The 23,242-nt window shown below is 35.1% G+C and overlaps 1 protein-coding gene across 1 annotated transcript; it reads right to left on the minus strand.

Moving 5' to 3' along the window:
• Positions 1-1,823: 1,823 nt before the first annotated feature.
• Positions 1,824-9,233, minus strand: LOC140138658 (uncharacterized). Its single transcript, XM_072160397.1, has 3 exons — positions 8,958-9,233; positions 5,269-5,300; positions 1,824-2,869 (listed from the first exon to the last, which is right to left on the minus strand). Exons 1-3 carry the CDS (start codon positions 9,094-9,096, stop codon positions 2,720-2,722), a joined length of 321 nt encoding a protein of 106 aa, XP_072016498.1. The 5' UTR covers positions 9,097-9,233; the 3' UTR covers positions 1,824-2,719.
• Positions 9,234-23,242: the final 14,009 nt, after the last annotated feature.

A 23,242-nucleotide genomic window follows, 5' to 3' on the forward strand; every position in this document is an offset into this window, starting at 1 on the left:
GTGTATACAAGAAAAATGGTAGGTTCCTCTATAGTATTTTACTGACCATGGAAATGTACTGACACACGAGCACGTGTCAAAACGGATTTCTGTATGTAAAACACGCAGTTAACAACAATTGAGCGCTATTAATACACATTAATGTTTTTAGGCAAATAAAATTCCAAAATATGGTACGTTTTCTGCCTTTGCTTGTCACGTGGTAGTCCTATGTTGAAGTTTCAAATGGATACCAATAAGACAAGAGGCCGAGCGGTCTAAGGCGCTAGGCTCATAGCGTATCCAAAGCGGTGCGCCGTGAGTTCGAACCCCGCCTCCGTCAAATTTAATTTTACTTTTTTTAAATTTCATATTGGGGAAATGTGACTGGGAGAATTTATGTATGGCGTGGAGTGGTGTGGTAGCCGAGGGTCTGTGTGAAAGCTTACACTACCGCTTGTGGCAGAAAGGATTCGCAAGCAGCTATCATGGCGGCTACCTTGAATCGCAGAAACAAAGGATTAAAAGTGCCATTTCTTTGTTAGGAATATTCCGAAATTCATATAGACGGTCTGATATGTTTAATTTAGGGGTATATAACTATATTAGCCATTGATTAGTTTATGGTACAGATTTCCTTTAATCACTTGTTGTCGAAGTTTAAAATATCCAGATTGGAACTGTCATTGATGGATTTTATGATTGCAACATGTGCAATTGTGATTGATCATTATTATTATACCTCAATTTCCGGATTGTGCCCTACTTTTCTTTAATCAATAATTACTATTCACAAACATAATGTAACATATCGATCAAGCTCATGTATACATGTAACAATATAATGCCCAAGTCCTGCACAGTATTTATTGTGGGACATTAGAGCACATCAGACAAGAATGTCCTTCTGATATCAAATAATTTTGATTTTTTGAAATTCGCAATGTAACCCAGCAAACACAAAACTTTTTCGACATCATTCGCAAAAGGTTATAAAAGGTTGTCAGAAAACGTTTAAATGTCGGGTTATATAAAGGGTACATTAATGGTACAAAACGTTTTCATAACATTAGATAACATTTGTCGGTAATTTACTGCACAGCAAACACAATTGTTTTAAAGAAAACATTTAAATGTCGGGTTATATAAAGGGTATAAAAACGTTTTAAAAACATTTTTAAAACTTGGTACAAATCATTCTAAACAGAATGTTATTTTGGGGTTGAACAAAATATTTTGCAAAAAAATTTTGCCCAAAATATGTACAATAACGTTGTTAAAATGTCTTAACAACCTTTATATAACCCGACATTTAAATGTTATTAAAACGTTTTGTAAAAAACATTTTAACAACATTTCTGTGTTTGCTGGGTGCAAATATTTTAACATAATGTTATTTAAGTGTTGACAAAATATTTGTTTGCAAAAATAGTTTACAATGACATTTCGAAAACATTTTAAAAATATTGTTGTAGTGTGTTTTCATACAAAACGTTTTAAAACGATTTAATGACCTTTATATAACCCGACATTTTAATGTTATTAAAACGTTTTTACCTAAACCAAAACCCAAAATATAACTTATTTAAAACGTTTTAAAAACGTTTTTGTGTTTGCTAGGAATACACATTTTATGGCAAATGATTAAACATTGATATTTTTGATATTTAACAGTACTCGAAATAAACTTTATAAATCTGATAATTTATACTTAAAGTGTATGTAGGTGGGATGAAAAGCCGACGATCAATTGAAAATTTTGACCTTTTGTATTGAAGATATGGATTTATTTTCCCAAAACACCAAAAAAAAAAAAATATATATAGGTCTTTTTGGGAAAAAATCCATATCTTCAATATGAAAGGTCAAAATTTTCAATTGATCGTCGGCTTTTCCTCCCAGCTACATACACTTTAAGAATATATCATTAGATTTATAAAATTTACTTCGAGGACTGTTATATATCAAAAATGTGAAAAATATCAAATTTTAATAATTTGTCATAAAATTTGTATTATATCGTGAATTTCAAAAAATGAAAATTATTTGATATCAGAAAGACATTCTTCGTATTCAGAATGCAATTCGATATGTCTGATGTGCTCTCATGTCCCACAAAAATACTGTCGAAACGCTCAAAACGCTCATTCCAGATCCCTTAAGCCACTTTGAGGCATGGTTTTTGGTGAATATATAGAGTAGAACATAAGAAACTAATATACCAATTTTCTCAAAAATGTTAAAAATGTCGAATACGTCAGTATGTGATACGGCCGACGATATATATCTGTAGAATCACGTATCAGTGCGCTTCAATGTAGTTGGAATTGGCTGTGAATACTGAAATTATTAGAGGCATTACAATAAGTGAAAATAAGTCATGACTTCTGTTTCTATTCTCTCTATTTTGTCATGCATGATTTTAACCATATCGATATCAGTTTGCCGAAAAGTCCCCCTTGTGATGTGATGGAACAAAAAGTAAATTTATCTAATAGATCTCCACAACCAGGTGTCAATTCAGTTCAGTTGCATTAGTTGTTGAATGTACAATACGATTTTAGGTGAGATGGAGCCGACGGGGACCCAGCTATGGCTGCCATTGAGGTGTAGGAATGCGTGAAATTGGATTCGTCTATAAGACGTTTTTTTCTCTATGATTTTAAAAGCAGCTAAGCCGTAATTTTGTTCTTCTTTTTGTCCACTTTATACTTGTCTTATTTTATTTTCCCCTGTCCGCTTAGGAGCCTTGGTTCTCTTTACTCTCATCGGAGTTTTCGTTTGATCCATTCTCATTGGAGCTTTGCTTTTCGTTACTCTCATCGGACTTTTGGTTCGATTCATCCTCATCGGAACCTTCTTCATTATCCACATCCCCAGACGGGGCCTCCTGAAATTTAACAGTGAAAAGGATCCCATTTTATTATCTTCAATTGATCTTCCCGGTCTCGCTTACAGGGAGCAGTGTGCGATTTGTAAAAGAATAGTATTCGATATTGTATTCTAAAATTTATTAAGAAAATGATACTGATTATAAGGGCATGGGGAATTTGCTCAGTTAAGTCAGTGGCGGTGGAAACATTTAAATTTAATAAACATAAATAAACTTCAATCGAGAGAGATTATGCTGAGGGAACACTCTGTGAAAAGATTGAAAATTTCACTCTAAAAAGATTGAAATTTCACTCTTTGCAGAGTGAAAATTTTACTCGTATGGAGAAAAAAATATGTGATTTTCACTCTTGGTAGATTGAAATGTCAATATTTTCGATTGACCCGAAGAGTCATAAGTCATAAGTACGAGAAATAAATTGCCATTCTCCCTGCAGGTTACATACCACTAAAAGGCCTGGGCAATACATGGAAATACGACAAGTAACTATTTGTTTGCATGGCATCTGAAAAGACTGCATTAAAATCGCTGAAATTGATCAAGTTATATAGCCAAAAAGTACTTGGTATATTTTCTCTCATTACATGACATTTTTGTTGGAATAGTACCAAAATTCATACGCGTGGCTTCGGTTTTTAGTAAATATTCGCCATATAGTTTCACCTAATATTAGTGGCATTTAACTGTGAGAGTTCTGAATATGAGAAAATTCCATCCGAAATTAGCCATTTTCCCATTGAAACCCGTGTAATACATAATTAGTGGTGTTTAACCTGCAGAGAAAATATAACATGGAAAAACAGTGGAAAAACAGTGACATGATCGACGGGAATTATATATAATAAACGCAATTTTCAGAATTTTCAGGTTCACCGTCGCAAATAATCGTCCTTTGTTATGTGTGATGGCGAATGTGATGAAAAATTGTGTTTATTATATTTCCCGTCGATCATGTCACTGTTTTTAAATATCATGTAGGCACATTTGTTATATTATTTTAATTTAGAAAAGGTTGCTGAAATGATTCACCTTTATTTTATAACCACTAAGGTATATGACATTTTTTAATTTGGTTATAGCACTCTCTTTAGTATTTAAATATATGTACTTGCTCAAGTAGCATTTGATGCGAATTTTGTTACACATTTGTGTGGGATTCTCATTTATGCACCTTTTACGTGCCTAAAATGGCATAAAATGACGCTAAAGCGCCATTTCCAGCCTTCTCAATCCTTATCTCTTTATTCTTTACATGTTAAATCGTCGGCAGAGTACTACACTATCGTAAGTGCAGTTTGGACAGTTTTACAGGAGGAGCATATTTGTGTTTTGCGTAGCCGTTTGTTTCCAAGTAGCCATAAAATGACATGGCATTAAAGCAATTTGATTGTAATAATATAAACTATATAAAAAAGGTGGTGTTAAAGGACTTAACCCCATTAAGCTATTAAACCAAGATAACACTCATTGAAACAGCTCAACTGATTAATGTGCGATATCGCAATAAAGCTGGTATTCATAGCTTCAGTTGAGTAACCGATTATAAAGGAAACGAAAGGAAACAATAAATCGACGAGTTATTTACTGATTTAGATGTCGTAAGTGCCACATACGATAGTGTTGAACTCAAATAGAAATGAGTGTAGAGTGCAACACTATCGTATGTGCCACATACGATAGTGTTGCACTCAAATAGAAATAAGTGTAGAGTGCAACACTATCGTATGTGCCACATACGATAGTGTAGCATTCATTGCTAAATTAGGATATGTGTTAGTCGGCTCAAATGTCCAGTATTTTGTCATTTTATGTTTCTTAACAAGTGTTAATTTATTTTGGCACATAATATTTACAATAGCAAGACACCTTTGGGCGCAATTTTATCTCTCAAGAATTATTACTGAATCTAATAATCGTCTCTATTACCAGTCATGGGAGCTATGAACTTAACCAGCATGATGACAACGCATACGGCCGTCAGCGTCACAGCCAGTGATGTGTTAGAGACTGTTTTGCACTTACGATGGTGTAGCATTCCGTGATTTTGTTGTTTAGGCCCAATAAAGTAGCGTAAGTGGCACATACGATAGTCTTGCATGCACCAATTAAAATTGCATTGCACTTACGATATTTTATTTTATTAATTAAAAAATAATTAAGCAATTTTGAAACTTAAAACCTGGATTAAAATGTGTGTTTTTATATGGCCTTCCACAATTCATCAAAATCTCCTTTTGGCCAAAAATGTCACTTACGATAGTGTAGCACTCTGCCGACGAAATATAAAGGTCCATTAAAAATACCCCCCCCATTTGAGGGCTCAGGTTCATACACAGATTCATACTTTATTTTCATTCATTTTTATTTTTAAGCTATTTGAATTACGGAATACCTACCGCACCACCACCAATTCCACCATTAGTAGTGCCTGAATAACGAATAAAATAATGGATAATATAATGCATACATAATAACATGCACAGCAGCAACAACAATAATAACAATATTAATAATGATAATAAAAATCATACTATATAATTCATATAATGTTGTATGTAGTGTTGGCTTTTTAAAAATCCGGGGGGGGGGGGGCCAAGTATTTGACATGCCCAGTGTTGTCTCAGTTATCTGAAGTGGCAAATATATTATTAAAAAATCGCCTAAAATGTTCGCCTAAAATAAATTGTGTATTTACCGGGCCAGTTGTCAATTTTACACAAAAGGCGGTTGAGTGTTGAACAATTTTCTTTGGGTGGTGGGGTTGGTTTTAGTGGGCTTTGAATTTTTTTGTTGGGGGTTGACTTCCCAGCAAACACAAAACGTTTTCGACATCATTCGCAAAAGGTTATAAAAGGTTGTCAGAAAACGTTTAAATGTCGGGTTATATAAAGGGTATATTAAGAGTATAAAACGTTTTCATAACCTTAAAAATTTTTTTGATAATCTACTGCTCAGCAAACAAAAATGTTTTACAGAAAACATTTAAATGTCGGGTTATATAAAGGGTATAAAAAACGTTTTAATAACATTCCAAAAACATTCTTGAAAACTTGATACAAAACATTCTAAACATAATGTTATTTTGGGGTTGAAAAAATATTTTGCGAAAAATGTTTGCCCAAAATATTTTCTATAACGTTTTAAAAACGTTTTCATGACCTTTAGATAACCCGACATTTAAATGTTATTAAAAGGTTTCGAAAAAAACACATTTTAAGAACATTTCTGTGTTTGCTGGGTTCAAATATTTTAACATAATGTTATTTAAATATTGACACAATATTTGGCAAAAATGTTTGCAAAAATAGATTACAATAATATTTTTTGAAAATATTTAAAAATATTGTTGTAGTGTGTTTTCATACAAAACGTTATGAAAACGTTTCATGACCTTTATATAACCCGACATTTAAATGTTATTAAAAGGTTTCAAAAAACATTTTAAGAACATTTCTGTGTTTGCTGGGTTCAAATATTTTAACATAATGTTATTTAAATATTGACACAATATTTGGCAAAAATGTTTGCAAAAATAGTTTACAATCACATTTTTGAAAACATTTAAAAATATTAACAAAATGTTAGCCTGATGTACGGTAATTTGTCACTAAGAAAATTCCATGTTTAAGAAAATTCACATTGTGTGGCAACTATGATTTTGAATGTCCAAACCATTATGCATTCAAAAGGAGCACCCCCTTAGGCTATATGATTTGGGTTTGGACTAAGGGTAGAAATTGATTTAGGATTAGGCTTTGCATGTTAAGGGATGTTATGGTTAGGGTTGGGATAAGGGCTAGGTAAGGGTTAGGATTAGGGCTAGCATTATGGTTAGTGTTATGGCGCAGGTGTAGGGTTTAGGGTTATAGGGTACCGTATGGGAAGACTGGAGTCTGCAATTACCTTGGACAAAATACAGTTGTTTTTTAACAAAAATTGTCATTGGTGGGTGGGGGTGGGTGTGTGTGTGTTTGCCTTTGAAGAATGTGGTCTTTATAGTACAATGACAAATTGGCTCATGCCCTAGGCTTATATGCATATCAATGTGTTATAGCTCTACTTTTTGGTGGATTTGCTTTTCATTGCAAAATTATCGCCGTTTTTTAAATTACAACTTACAAACCAAACTTGATTTCATACCTTCAACCTAAAAGTGGTTAGTAACGTTGATATCATGTGCAGAAATTTCAACGTTGATACAGAAAGTTGAAATTTCAACCTGATTTCAACCAACATTCAATGCAGAGCCCGGATGCAGAGGTTGAAATCAGGTTTTGCAAAATATGATTTCTGCATCAGTGTACGCTACAAAAATAATTATAGCTCGCGCCATTACGTGTCAGGTAAAGCCGTGAAATTGTGCCTATTTAGAAGATAATCTCATCATGTAGCTATAATGTACGCTATCACTATACTTGTCCATGGGTACAGGGGGGTGGCTGGGACTTATGCCAGGGCTAAATTTCTAAAAAGTTAAAACTCCCCGACTAACTCTCGGCCAATTCCATTGAATAGGTCGGGCACATGGCCGGCATAACTGCCCAGCTAATCCTCCTCCCCCCATACAATCATTATTACTCACATCACTATCATATAGACATTCGAAGTCCATCATGAAATCTAACCGGCTTTCATAACACCCTGATACATGTAATTTCGATTGAAAAGTTTTTCGGTCAGTCATGCATGTATTATACCCCAAATGGGATTATACTCACATATTAATAAATAAACAGATTGGAATTTTCCATGCCTGTGCCCTCTAAGCGTACTTGAATTCAGCTGACGCCGCGCCGGTACAGCGTTCAGACCTGGCGACATCGCGCGAAGTGCTATGGCGTGATAATTCATATAGCTATAATGTACGCTCTCACTGATAAAGGCGTTGAATGGTAACCAGTGCTGGCTGCATATCATGTATGCTGAAATTTCATTAAAATCCCTGACAACCAATTCAATGCTACGAATGGGGTCTATGGGCAGGCACATGTAAATTTCGGGTAAAAAAGTTACTTTTATGTACGTTCGCGCTATTTTTGAGTTTGCTCACGCGGCATGATGATACAATTCAACAAATTACTTCGGCGATGTTCGTCTGCTCTGTCTGATTATCGCGTAAAAAGAACTTAGGTCACGCGTTGCAACACAGCTTGACCAGCGAATGAGGTATCGATGTGATGATGACGTGATTCAATTAGCCAATCAGAAGCACACTTACGTATACGACAATAACTGCGCCAAATTGGCAGACCGCTGAAGTTCTCTGCTGAAAACTATTTTTGGCATAAGGGCGCAGATCACCAAATCGGCTCTCCATTTAAAAGGATGTCAGTCTTTCTCTATAGAAAATACTGCTTAAATGCGCATTTTAGTAAGGCATTTCAATCTATAGTTCACCGTATAGATCCAAATATCTCATTGGTTAGAATGGTCTGTAATTTGGTGGATTTGAAGAAATCCAAAACATATTGCTATATTTTCTCAAATAAGTCACAAATCTCGAAAATACAGTATGTGATGCAATCGATGTAATTAGCAATAAGGTTCGCTAGTTTTAAGGTTCAATATCTCTAAAAAAAAAATGTTCGATATCAGTAATTTTAAGAAAAGTTCACTATCACTAATATTAAATCAGGTTCGCTATCTAAATAAGGTTCGAAATCGAACTCGAAATTAGAGATAGAGAACCTTATTTGAAATTAGAGATAGTGAACCTTATTTGAAATTAGAGCTAGCGAACATTTTTTTAATTAGATATAGCGAACCTTATTTGAAATTACAGAGAGCGAACCTTATTAGAAATTAGTGATGATGAACCTTCGATGTAAAGAAACCTTATTTAGTAATATCGAGCCTTAGAAGTAAAGGACCTTTTTTTGTAATTAGTGATAGCGAAAATTAGGTCCTTAGAGATAGCAGGATGTTACCAGATGAGCTAGGTGGGCATGTGAGGTGATTTATAAGCTATGTACATCTGAGTGAATGCTAATTTTTTGCTAAATCACGCGGATAACATACCGTAATACATACACGTACCTACTTACAAATAAAACATACAAAATTATACATAAAAACCTAAACTTACATCTTTCTTCATACCACTCGCATCGTTTAACTCGTACTAATCCTCGTTTCGCTCGAAGCAGTGGGTTAGCGCTTACAGACAAATCACAAATTGTACTTCCCAGTAAGAGACACATTACCATGAGGTATCTGGAATTCATGGTGATTACAGTTGCGTTCAACAATCTTCTCAGGTTTGAGGATGCTAATTAATCGTTTGCTGCCGATGTTCAAAATGTCCAGATTGGAGCTGATACGGAATGATCATGTCAGATATGTCAGATGTGAAACTATTGATTGTGGTTTATGACGTTATTGTTCAGGGTACCTCAAACGTGTGATATTTTATTTCTGGCTTACGCAGCATGTTGTCAAAAATTCAATTAAAGAATGAGAGAAAAAATGCCCGGTATCCAGTACGATAAAATATTGATAGATGTTAGTAAGTAAAACAAAAAAAGTCATATCATTATTCTTATTTTGCATTTTTATATAAAGTTAAATATAATTTTGATAGCTAAAATAATTAGTCTTATTTTATTTTAAAAATAAGTTACTGTCATGAAAGCTTTTTATTCTAAAGTGAACGAAACTTCTTTACAAATTACAAAAAATCTGCGTCGCATGTTATGCACTACGCTTTCAACGCGCTGCGACAAGTATGTTCCGCGACGATACGGCCGCATGACAGAAACGAGGGCAATACAATCTCAGTCACGTGTTTGACGACCTTCTTGGAAAAAACCCTGGCAACCACGTTGCTAAGCAACAACCAGCATTCAGTGGTAAACAGAAGATCGCTACAACAACAATATTGTAGAAAAGGCGTCTGGTAGACTCCAAAACGTCCAATTTATAGCGTCACTCATCACTGCGTTGAATGCGACCTATAAATAACAGATGTTAAACTGACAAAAGTACATTCATACAGGTATCAGATCTTTTATGATTGATTGAACCAATCATATAACACTATAACAATGTATAACGAAACGAATCGTTAATTGAAAACAATGATTGTCGACATCACATGATTTGGCGTGAGGACTGGTTTCCGCCGGTTTTTTTCGATTAGTATGGAATTAAAGGAGTTAAGGCGGTCAAAGAAGAGAATAACCTAGCCCAATTCATCCCCATGTGCATGATTTATCTCAGGTTCGGGAAAATGTTTACAATTTCCACCGGTATAATTATTGGCTAGAATAACAAGACCTATGCAGACATAATTGCGATATTTGGCTTCTATATATATATATATATATATCTATATATTAATATTAAGAAACGCACAGCAATTATATAATGAAATAGCCACAGGTGGAAAATATGGCTCCTGTCATTCCACTCGCCTTTTACTATATGCAAATTACTTGAATTGATGTCGAGCAATTTTGCGTGAAACTATCGTGGACAACTGTCTCGCAAGCTTCTACAAAGTAGATTTGCCTTTATTATGGTTATGTGTGCGTAAATAAAATAAAGTCTGCACAAAAAGTAACGCAGCTGTTATAAATACGCCCATAGCTTCAGAACTAATAATGGTTTTGTATAATACAGTGAGCCAAAGAATTAAGGTACCAGTTATGTTCACCCCTGTATATCCCAAATAAAGACAAATATGTCAAAATTAAAACAAACAGTCAATACCTGTACTCTTTAGCTCTGATTTAAGACCTTATTTGTTGAAATTGGTTGAGAATTAAAGAAACGGTGATCTAAATCCTAATGAAGAAACGAAATCAAAAGTTGCACTTTTGTGTTCTAATCAATGAAAGCAATTATGACATATCTGTCTTTGTTTATGATATACAGGAGGTGAACATAACTGGTACCTTAATTTTTTGGCTTACTGTATTTCAACATAGAGTGAAGGATGATTTATTTACGCGCATTTTGATACCGCATTTGTCAAATTTCGTTCGATATTAACAACTCAGTAGTGCTTTTAAATAAAAATACCCTAATTTAAAAGTTGCAGTTTACATCGATCAATGGTTATTATGCCATTATCTTCGCGCTTACTACAAATCAATACAAATAGCTGCAACTTTTAAAATCGTGTATCTTTCTTTCAAAACACTGCTGTATTGTTAATATTGAACAAAATTGGACCAAATTGGGTACCAAAATGCGCGTAAATAAATTATCTTTCTTTTAATGTTGAAATATTGTGAAAATATTTTCACAATAGGCGTATTACAGCTGCGTTACTTTTTGTGCAGACTTTAGATTGAGCGACACATAATGGTAATATTATGCTGATGAAAAGATTATGGACTGTTGACAATTACGTCGGAGGTATTACTTTATAGAAATTCTTACATATTTTACTTAAAATACTTACTTACTGTAAAAATATTTAGGAGCATTAATCAGTTATTGAAGACTATTTCTCCAAATTGCGAACCAAAAATGAACTCAATAAAGAATCAATAAGAACGTCACCATCATGATTTTCACCTTGCAGTGACGTTTCAATCGCTGGCGTACACACGCACGCGTTTAAATATGCTGCATAGATGCGGATGTAAAACAGCTGCCTGAATGCGTTGATGCCATTTGATTTCCAGAAGGAGGGGTGGCGCGGGCCTAACTTACTGCAAAAGGTTACCCCTCTTTGATCAAATTTGAGATATTATTTATTTAAAGGGCATATATATTGCTCTGACAACATCATATCATTGGCAAGCTAATTTTTTTTAATATATATATTAGTAAATTGTTATATATCAATATCATGAGAAATATTTGGACTAAAAAAATAAAATATCAATATTGTATTTATTATGCAAATAAACAATTTCAATGAGCTGGTAGCTAACCATTGTTGACCATTGAAGGTCGCGCATTTATACATGAATCATAGATCATCTAGATCAAAGAGCTTTTAATAGAAATAGAGTCGCAATAGATTATATAATCTTTTGTTCGTTTGATGCCGATTAGAAGATGCGACAGGCTATTCATAAAAGTGGTACCATTGTTTCGCATAAAGGGGTTCCGCCATTAAATTGGTCACTGATCCGGCATCATATTAACGCTCTACACAACAGGCGAGTATCAATAAGTGACCACACTACAGTCATGTGTAAGGGCAGTCATGTGTAAAGTGGTACCATTGTACTGATGTATCCCAAATGTGTGCTTGTGTGGGTCTGAATTCTATAAGGAGGCTTTAGCTGTCGATGCAATCATCTTTACCACCCACCTGACATAAGGCGTTTCATTTAAATAAATTGAATGCTCTTGCTGATCGATACACATTAGAATGTATGAAGGCTGCCATGTCCAGTCCATATATCTCTATTACACTATAATGGTAATCGCTATACGTATACATGTAAGTACAAGTATAGGCCTATAAAGGTGGTTTTTAAGAAATTTCCATTTAATTTTATTTTAAGAAGGAGATTGGTATAGAAATAGTGGCGTACCCAAAGAGGGAGGGGGTTGGGGAGGGGCAGATTCACCTCTGTGAGAAGTCTTGGGAGGGAGGAGGAGGAGGAAGAGGGAGGAGGGATATGGAGAATGAGAGAGGGCTGGAGGAAGGAGAAATTAAAAGATATAATAAAGACAAGTATATAAATAGAAATATAAGGAAAATGATGGGAATGAAAGAGGGAGGGTTAGAGGGGACAATGAGAGCGAGGGAGTGATAAAGTGTAGGCCTAGGAAAGAATAAGTACAGAGAAGGGAAAAGAAAGGAATGATGAATACATTTAATAATAATTATTAGGCCTTATTAATAACAGCTAATAACTAAACACATAACAGCACTGGGCAGCCATTCGATGATGTCAATGCCTTTATTCGTTACGTAATTAAAACGCCCAGTCAGATGTATTTCACACCTACCAAACACAACTCACCCAATTTCGCAAACTGGACGTTGAATGTACACTCTCATGAATATTGATTGGCAACATTTTCCAATATGTCAGCGCTCTAATCGGAAACAATAGAACAATAGACCCTGCAGAGCGTTGATCTAGATGATCTATGCATGAATGAACATGACATGAAAAGAGCTCTAGGCTCATTGTGTTATCATGAACATAGGCATGATAAGGGAACGGCGGGTAATCCCACTCTTGATATTGGTATGGTTTATTCTATCTTACGTTGTTTTAATGTGTAGTAATAGGCTTAAATGAAAAGATATTTGGGATTAACCCACTCTCCCCTATAGTGTCCGCTTCATTTACTTACGTCTTCAGCCCGCTGCCTTGAAAATTAATTTCGCTTTGAACAGGGGAAGGACACGTACGAGCCCGAACTTACCAACACAATTTCTCTTTTTGCAGGAGAAATACGCATAAAAATTGCAACAAGTATCACTTTGTAATGTAATAATAACTCTCTTCGAATGGAGATAAACTTGTTTTTGCAATAGATATGCCCTTTAAGTAAAATTTTAACAGCTTTATTTTGAGACATCAATTCAGGAAAATAAGTCATGATTTCTTTTATGCTTTTATTTTTTATGCATGATTTCATCCATAATAATATTGAAAAGATGTTTGCCGCAAAGTGTCCACTTTTGATGTAAATTGGTCAGTCATATTTCAGTGAAAATTCATCTACTTTATTATTCTGTAAAATCAAATATCTGTTCAGTTGCAGTTCAGTTAAAATTTACGGTTGAATACTGAAGGCTGCAGCCCAGAAATCAGATGCGAAATTTTTTTTCACAAGGTAATAGGTCTGTCACACTACGACGGACTGGATCAACGTACATCACCGAATTGCAAAATATTTCATTCGGTGGAAAAACCACCAGTCCGGCAGAAGCTTCGGTGGGATTTTGGGTCCGATTCCCGTTCGTCGCTCTATGCGTTGTGGCCGCTAATAATCATGCAGGCGTCTTATATCCGATCGTTCAACGTCCGACAAATGACCGGCTCATGGCTCCGATTCTCATACCTCTCTCTCTATGCGTTGTGGCCGCTAATAATCCTGCAGGCGTTTTATATTCAATCGTTCAACGTCCGACAAATGACCGTCGAATCCGTCGCATGTGGCACCAACAGGGACGTCCACCCTATCAGAAAAGTGGGGGAGGAGAGGGTGTTTGAGAGGGTTTTGACCCATTAGAGGCAGTGACGTAGCAAGCACTTTTTCAGAGGGTGAACAAAGTGGGGAAAGACAACTTTTAAGGGTGTAAATTTTGACGAAAATGGTCAAATATCGGCTAATAAGTACAAAAGGGCTACAAATCTGATATATCAGGGCAACCAACGTCCGGGGGCAATAGAGATGAGAATGAGAATGAAGGCCCAATTGAAGCCATTTATCATTTTTTGCACTATTTTAGCACTATTATTGGGTACTATTTTAGTTTGAAACAGCCGCAAATTGGTGAAACGAAAGCCTAATTGAAGCCATTAAAAAGTTTTCACCATTATTGTATAATGTAAACAATTGTTTTAAAAATAACACGTGGATGTCCATAGCAGAAGCAAAAAGGAAGACTTGTCCATTTTTTTTTTTTTTTTTCCAATTGAAGCCATTTGCACGGGGACTGTAGGGCCTATTTACATTATTAGGCCTAGGCCTATTGTGTATAAATTTAGTTTTAAAAATGGAAACTTGTTTTTAGTGCATCATTTTTACACTATTATTGCCTTAAACAAAAAACAAAGAAGGCCCGATTTGAATTTGCAAAATTTAAAATGTTACACTGATCCACTGACACTTAGATATAAGACTTTAGACTCGTAATTTCAGGTAAAGCATGCATGGATTGATATGTTAAAGTCAGGAATAGACCTATAAGTCCGTCTTAAATACTGACTTTGGTGACAAAATATCACGGGCCCTGCATATGGACTGGCCGGCAGTAATTTTCACAGGCTTTTGGGCCAAGGAACCACATTTAAGCACTGTCTATAATAATCACAGGCCTATACTTAGGCTTACTAATACTACTATCCTGGGCCTATACTCAATAACGTATACAATTTAACATTTTCCATGTTTTCTCTTCTTTTTTCTTTCTTGTCAATCACTAAAACTGGTAGGAATTTGATATTGCGTCCTCTACCCTTCAGAAAGTGCCCTCCTCAATACTACTTACATGCATAGGCCTACTACTAAATTACGTGCAATTTAACTTTTCTCTTCTTTTCTCTCTTCAATTTTTCTCACTTTCTTTTCTTTTTTCTCTCCTTTCCCCTTTTTTCTACTTGTCAGTCACTAAAGTACTGGGGGAAATATGATATTGCGTCACACACCCTTCAGAAAGCCCCCTCCCCATGATCGATGCACATGTTCGCCATAGGCCTACATCCGGCACAAGCGCCTGCGAAACCTTGCAAACACCCGCGGTATATAAACGAAAGAATAACGAACAAACCCAGGGTATATACAGAACAGTACGAACACACATCGGACAACTTCCGAACATGTGTATTCGGCACACTCCGTTTCAAGTTTTGTGCATGCACAAAACTTGAAACGTATTGTCGACGGACTAAACAAACATCACCTAACACGAAACGCATTTGGCGGATAATAACAGGACATATGAAGAACATAAAACGAACATTGACGAACACTAACGGATTTGCTAAAATACCATCCGTTTCTTATACGGAAGACCGATCCGGTGTAGTGTGACACTAAGACGGTCTGGGTCAACGTACATCACCGAATGCAAAAATATGCTATCCGGTGGTGAAGGCCTCACAGGAACGTATTTGCAACGAACACGGGCCGAGTGCAACGAACAAAGAACGAACATGAACGAAAGGAGAGCGAACAAACTCCGGCAATATGCAGCACCATACGAACACACATCGGATAAATACCGAACATGTGTGATTCGGTACACTCCGTTTCAAGTTTTGTGCATGCACAAACTTGCCGACGGACTTAACGAACATCACCTAACACGAAACGCATTTGGCGAATGATAGCAGGACATAAAAAGAACATAAAACGATCATTGACGAACAACAACGGATTTACTAAAATGCCATCCGTTTCTTGTACGGAAGACCTATTCGGTGTAGTGTGACAGACCTATGAGTATTAGATAAAATGTTGTCACTACATAACTTTGGTTTGCATAGAATTATTGTACAAATAAGCCATAGTTCAATCCTTAATTATTTTCTATTTTTTTGTTTTTTTGTTTTTGTTTGTTTTTTCCTTCTGTTTTTCCCGTCGTCATCTCATCGTCGACGTTTGCTGTCATCATGTTTATCAATTTCAGTTCCTCTATCAAGTTTGTCTTGATTTTTAGGGGCAGTCTGAAAAGTAATGTTAACAAGAAGAGTCCTTAAAAAGGACAAGCTCACGTGTAGGAAGAGATGTATAAAGCATTATTAATTGTGAATATGAAGTAGGAAATGAATGCTAGGAATAACTACTTATTTTTTGGCTAAAATAAGAATGGAGATATAATAAAACACACATAATAAGTAGTATGTAACATATTACAATTGTTTTATTCTGTGGCCATAATACTTCACAGGTACTGTGCAAATGGTAAAAATCACCTGAAGTAAAAAAGGATATGAAAGACTTACAGATACGACGGGGCTTGAATGTTTTATGAATTAGTTGGTGAACATTAATATTTTCTTTGCATGATAGAATTGCGGCAAATTGTAAGACGGCAGTTGGTTTGGTTTGCAATTTAGCATATAATAATATGGCACCTACAAATACATTTTGAAAAACACGATAAATTAAATAATTTTCAAATAAAATTGCTTACCAAAAAAATTACATATACTACTTCTAAATACTTGCTTTTTGAAGATCTAATTTTTCTTCTGTCAGACATTTTGTTTGAATGTTTTCTGCATGAAGACCACAAACCAGACGATCACAAAGGGCTTGATTGGGAAAATCTCCAAAATCTGAACGTAAATAATTGATCAAATGTCTTGGTTGCTGCATCCGTTGGAGCAGTCACATTCTTTAAAAAGTTTGAATACTGAAGTGATAGCTGCTACTTTCTTGTCATTTGCAACACTGTTTTAAATTGTTTGAAACGTTCCACATTAAGATTCACAGTCTTCCACTGAACTATCAAATTGTACCATTTGTCCTATGTATCCAGCCATGATGTACTCAGTACATGCACTATACTATACAAGTCTTTAGGCCTTTTGAGGTGTAATGAGCGAACCGTGGTTTGGATTCCACAGGGAGGGTGTCTGTAAGAGGCACAGCCATCAGAAAATGAATAACTGAGATCGCGCGCCAAATAAACTTACTGCAGTAATTTTCCAAGTGTTTAAACAAAATAGGCATAGGTGGGAATCGAACCCGGCACCTTCCGGTTCTGAATCAACGGATAGTATCACTAAGCCAACCTATCTGCACTAAAACCTGTAATATTAATTCTTGATAATGCTTAACGGAAAAAATCAATACTAATGTACGATGTCATTCAAAACACCAAAAACAATTAGGTATTTTTGGAAAAAATCCATATCTTCAATATGAAAGGTCAAATTTGCAATTGATCGTCGGCTTTCCTCCCAGCTACACTCACTTTAAGAATATATCATTAGATTTATAAAATTTACTTCGAGGACTGTTATATATCAAAATGTTAAAAATATCAAATTTAATAGTTTGTCATAAAATTTGTATTATATCGTGAACTTCAAAAATGAAAATTATTTGATATCAGAAAGACATTCTTCGTATTCAGCTTACAATTCGACATGTCTGATGTACTCTTATGTCCCACAAAAAATACTGTCGAAACGCTCAAAACGCCCATTCCAGATCCCTTAAGTGAATACTTAAATTAAGTCACACGTCACTGAGGATAATCAAAGGTCATTTTAACAAACCAATAGTTGTATTTTATTGAAACTGCCTCATTCACCTCTACCTATTACCAAGTACATGGTACATGTATAAACATGTGTTAACTTTAACGTCATATAACGACACATAGGAATAAAAACCCAAAGATTATTGTTATAAATATTTTATTGAACAATATTTTGTCTTTATAATATCTGTAATAAAGTCGCTTGATCACACACAAAAGTATATACCAAGCATGACGTTTAGAACAAAAACATATTAACCTGATTAATTCAATCACTAATATAGATGCGTGTTTTTTGCAAAACCAAAAGAGATTTCCAATAATACTAGATAATACAAAACTTGTAATTTTGTACTGCATGAGGAAACTATTAAAACTCTTGTTAAATTGACGTATTTTCGTGCATACTTTACTGCTCACTATAGACTTCGACTTCTTCATAGTAGTTTTGAATAGATAATCCTCTATAATCTTCTAGACATTGAAGTTTGTGCTTTTGAACTGCATTTCGTTAACTCTCTAGAAATCGTGATCATACGCCCTTGCAACTGTTCAAAACCACTCTCCTGTCACGATGCCAGGTCACGTATTTAGCCATCATTGAAGATTTATCATCATCATCATCAGCCGTATTCAGCCCACTGCAGGAGAAAGCCTCCTCAAGTTGGTTCCAAAGATTCCTGTCATTTGCTTTTGCCATCCACCTGATCCCTATGAAACTTGCTATCTCATCCCTCCATCTGACTTTCTGTCTGCCTTGGTGTCTTGAGCCCAGCCAAGGCCTACATTCTGTGACATTCTTTGTCCATCTATTATCTGTTGATCTTGCAAGATGGCCAGTCCAATGCCACTTCTTCATCTTAATTGTGTGGATTATGTCTGTAACTTCTGTTTGGCTCCTGATCCATGCCACTGTTTTCCTGTCCCTTTTGGTTAAGCCCAGCATTTATCTTTCCATGCTGTGCTGTGCAGTTCTCTTAGTAAGTGACCATGTTTCAGCTCCATAGGTCATGGCTGGTAGTACACATTGGTTGAAAACCTTTCGTTTCAGACAAGTTGGCATCTTACTTCTCATGATGTCATCGAGCATACCAAATGCACACCAACCAGCCCTAGGTCTCCTTTTTATTTCATCCGTGTGATTGTAAGTACACATATTGGTCCACCTTTTCTATTTCTGTGTTCCCTACCATGACCAGCTGTTCTGCGGCGAACTGGTTAAACATGACTTTCGTCTTTTTCATGTTTATCTTTAGTCCCACTTGGTTGCTTCTCTGGTTCAGATCATTGATCATTTCTCTTGGATCGTTAACATTGTCTGTTAGCAAAGGTGACTTAGGTTGTCTCCGTTTATGCTGATGCCCTTACTCTCCCAGTCCAGGTGACATATAATGTCTTGAAGTGCTGCATTAAACCGTTTAGGTGAAATGGTATCACCTTGTCACGCCCCTCGTTGGATATATATCTTATCACTGTCCTTGTGGAGGCGGATTGTTGAAGTGCCCTTGCTGTAGATAGTATTTATTTATTTATTTATTTATTTATTACATCATATTTACCCAGGGTAACCCGATCAGCAAAAATGCTGTTCTTACACGGGGCCCTGCATCATATAACAATTGCACAACAGAAATTTAAAATTACATATAATACAACAAAAATTATTAACACATATCAAATCAAACCAGCATGACAAAATAATATAGCACCAACTAGAGGAACAATTATTTGACCAAAAAAAAAAACCAAACAATTGAACATCTCTATTATATAAATACACTGTTAAATACATATGAAACCACTAATAACATCATATTATAGCTTAAACCCCGGCTTAAACCATGGAAGTACTTCATTGCTTAAACTTATACATATTCTTAAAACATTGTACATTTGAGGCGTTCCTAACATCATAATCAATTTTGTTCCATACCTCAACACCACTGTACGAGAAAGAAAATTTAAAATATTCGGTATCATTACCATTAGAGCAAGGTGGCAACGCTAGCAGACCAGCTGCAGCTTGTCTTGTATGAATGCCATGATTATCAGATACATATTTACATTTGGAAGAAAGATATGATGGCGCCAGGCCATTTAAAGATTTAAACATCAGCAGTGCTTTAAAATATTTACAACGATCATACAGTGAATTCCATCCTAATACTGGAAACATAACATTAGACGAGGTTTGGGAATTAACGCTCAAAATAATTCTAGCACATCGTTTTTGTAAGACATTGAGTTTGTGTACATCATTTTCATATCGACCAAACCATACAACACAGCAATAGTCAAAACAGGGTTGAATCAATGACTTGTACAAGATATTAAGGGTGTTACTATCAAGAAATGTGCTCAGACGTCTTAAAAGAGATATTTTACAGAACAATTTCTGAATAACACAATTTACTTGCTTATGCCACAGTAATTCATCATCAATTAAAACACCTAAACATTTAGCCTTGTTAACTCTCTCTAGTTTACAACCATTAACAATTACTGAAAAGAATCTTCATCCACTTTACGTAATCTTGCACTACTGCCTAATAACATTACTTTAGTCTTATTTGTATTGAGGAAAAGCTTGTTTTTATGCAGCCATTTAGTTATCGCCTCAAGATCCTCCGTAAGCTTATTTGACATAATGTTAACATCATTTTCATTGACATACAATGTAGTGTCATCAGCATACATAGAAATCTTACCATGTTTTATTACTTTAGGCATATCATTGATAAAAATTATAAACAAAAGTGGGCCAAGGATACTGCCTTGTGGAACACCTGTATTAATGGGTAATGTATCTGAAACAACTCCGTTAAACGACACTCTTTGCATTCTGCCACTCAGATAGGATTTAAACCAATTGAGGGTGTTGTTTGATGCTCCAATATCGTGAAGTTTATTAATCAGGATATCATGATTCACGGTATCGAACGCCTTCCTTAAATCAATAAGGGCCATGCCCGTCATTTTACCAGAATTGATATTAGAGAGCCAGTCGTCCACCATATCAACAAGGGCTGATTCTGTTGAATGCCCAGGACGAAAACCAGACTGGTGCTCATTAAGAATTTCATGTTGCGATACATAAGAATACACATGATTGTGAACGGCCCTCTCAATAATTTTACTGACAACAGGCAAGATAGATATAGGCCTGTAGTTGTTTGTGTCATCAAGATCACCACCTTTGTGCAACGGAATAACTTTAGCCTCTTTCCATGCAGATGGGAACACGCCTGTTGATAAAGAAAGGTTTAGAATGTATGTTAAACTCTCAATTATTGCAGGACGAGCTAACTTTAGAATTCTGCAGCTTAAGTCATCAAGACCAGTTGCCTTGGTTGCACTCATTTTACGAATTTCCTTATCAACAAAATCAGGTGATATGAGAGGTAAGTCAAGGATGGACCTGAACATAAAATTATCATTCTTTTTTGATCATTATCATTACTCGTATTTGTACTATCGAGACCATTAATCAATTTAGTTGCAACATTTGCAAAATGCGTGTTAAGACCATTTGATATATCATCATCAGATGTTAAAACATTACCTTCAAACACGATGGAAGATGGCTTACAAGTTCTCTTTGATGGGAGGACTCTTTTAAGAGACTGCCAAAGTTTGCTCGAGTCATTACAATTTTGACTGATCAATTCTTTATAATACTCAGTCTTAGCAGATCTTATAAGACTAGTTACCTTATTGCGGGCAGTTTTGTATGCCTTCCAATCAGAACTGTTATTTGACTTAACTGCCTGTCGGTGGAGAGAATCTCTCTTCCACATTTCTTTCTTAATCTCGGCACTTAGCCATTTAGATGGAGAGGTCTTAACACGTTTAACCTTTTTAGGTAAATGATTATTTACGACATCAAAAAACATTTTATCCCACAATTTCAACGCATCATCAATATTATCATGTTTAGTAATATCAAACCATGGCTGTTTGTAAAGATCATTCACAAAAATTTGTTCATTGAAATCTTTGAAACAACGGTAATTAATTGACTTGTGGCCATTTTTATAGGCCTTGCTTTACGCACTGCATAAATCATATAATGATCACTGATGGAGGTTTGTATAACACCACTCTCATTATACAGTTCACCTTTTGAGGTAAAAAATAAATCGATGATTGTCCTACTCGTAGGTGTAACACGAGTTGGAACCGTAATTAATTGCTGCAATTGAAACATGTTACAAACAAATTTTAAGTCATTAGTTTGTTTACAATTTACACCAATTGAAACATCACAATTGAAGTCACCAAGCAATGCGATTTCTTTATTCTCAACAGACGCATTTGAAAGCATGGTAGACAGTTTGTTTGAAAACAGGTTGTTTTTGCCGTCTGGGTTATACACTGCACAAATTAAGATTGAACTCATGTGAGGTGGAGTAACCTCAACCCAAATACATTCAACAGTATTGTCACATAAATCATCTCTTCTTTTAAAAGTGAAATTATTGTTAATAAAAACAGCGACACCTCCTCCATCTCTTTTACGATCACATCTCAATATATTATAACCATCTAATTTCACTTCTTCATCACTGATTGTCGAGTCACACAAAGTTTCATTTACACCAATAACATCGAATGTATGACCACACATGTATCTAAATTCGTCAATTTTACTGACAAGACTACAAATATTTAGATGGGCAAATTTTATACCCTTGCTTTTTAGAGCAGGGATTTTACCATCTTGCAGTTGTAAATACTCATTTGTATTCTCAGTATCACCTGTATCATTATTATTGGATGAAATAACATGACTAATATTACGGTTTTTAACATGAACTTCATTTACATGTGTAATAGCACACTCTTTTTCTGTATCATTAATGTGATTACTTGATGGAATAACCTCATGACCATGTTGACAAGTATTTTTGCTTGAACTTCAAAGTCATTATCACACACAGTTATACACTCTGTTCCAGTGTCACTTGTATTATTACTAGATGAAATAAATAAATCAGTGACATTAATATCAATATTGGATGGAATAACACTATAATCATGATGACTATTATTTTTACCTGCACTTCATTACCATAAACAATAACACACTCTGCATCGTTATCAATTACATCATTATTGGATACAATACAATTATAACACGTTTCATTTGCATAATTATTGGATGAAATAACATGATTACTTTTACTGTTTTCAACATCAAATTCATATACACATGTAATATCACATTCTGTTTCAGTTTCACTTGTGTCATTGTTATAAGAAACAGCTAAACCAGTCTCATCGTTATCAATTACATCATTATTGGATACAATACAATTATAACAAGTTTCATTTGCATAATTATTGGATGAAATAACATGATTACTTTTACTGTTTTCAACATCAAATTCATATACACATGTAATATCACATTCTGTTTCAGTTTCACTTGTGTCATTGTTATAAGAAACAGCTAAACCAGTCTCATCTGTATCATTACTAGATGGAATAAACTCATGACCATGTTG

The sequence above is a fragment of the Amphiura filiformis genome, chromosome 18, assembly GCF_039555335.1.
Source record: "Amphiura filiformis chromosome 18, Afil_fr2py, whole genome shotgun sequence".
Classification (NCBI taxonomy): Eukaryota; Metazoa; Echinodermata; class Ophiuroidea; order Amphilepidida; family Amphiuridae; genus Amphiura; species Amphiura filiformis.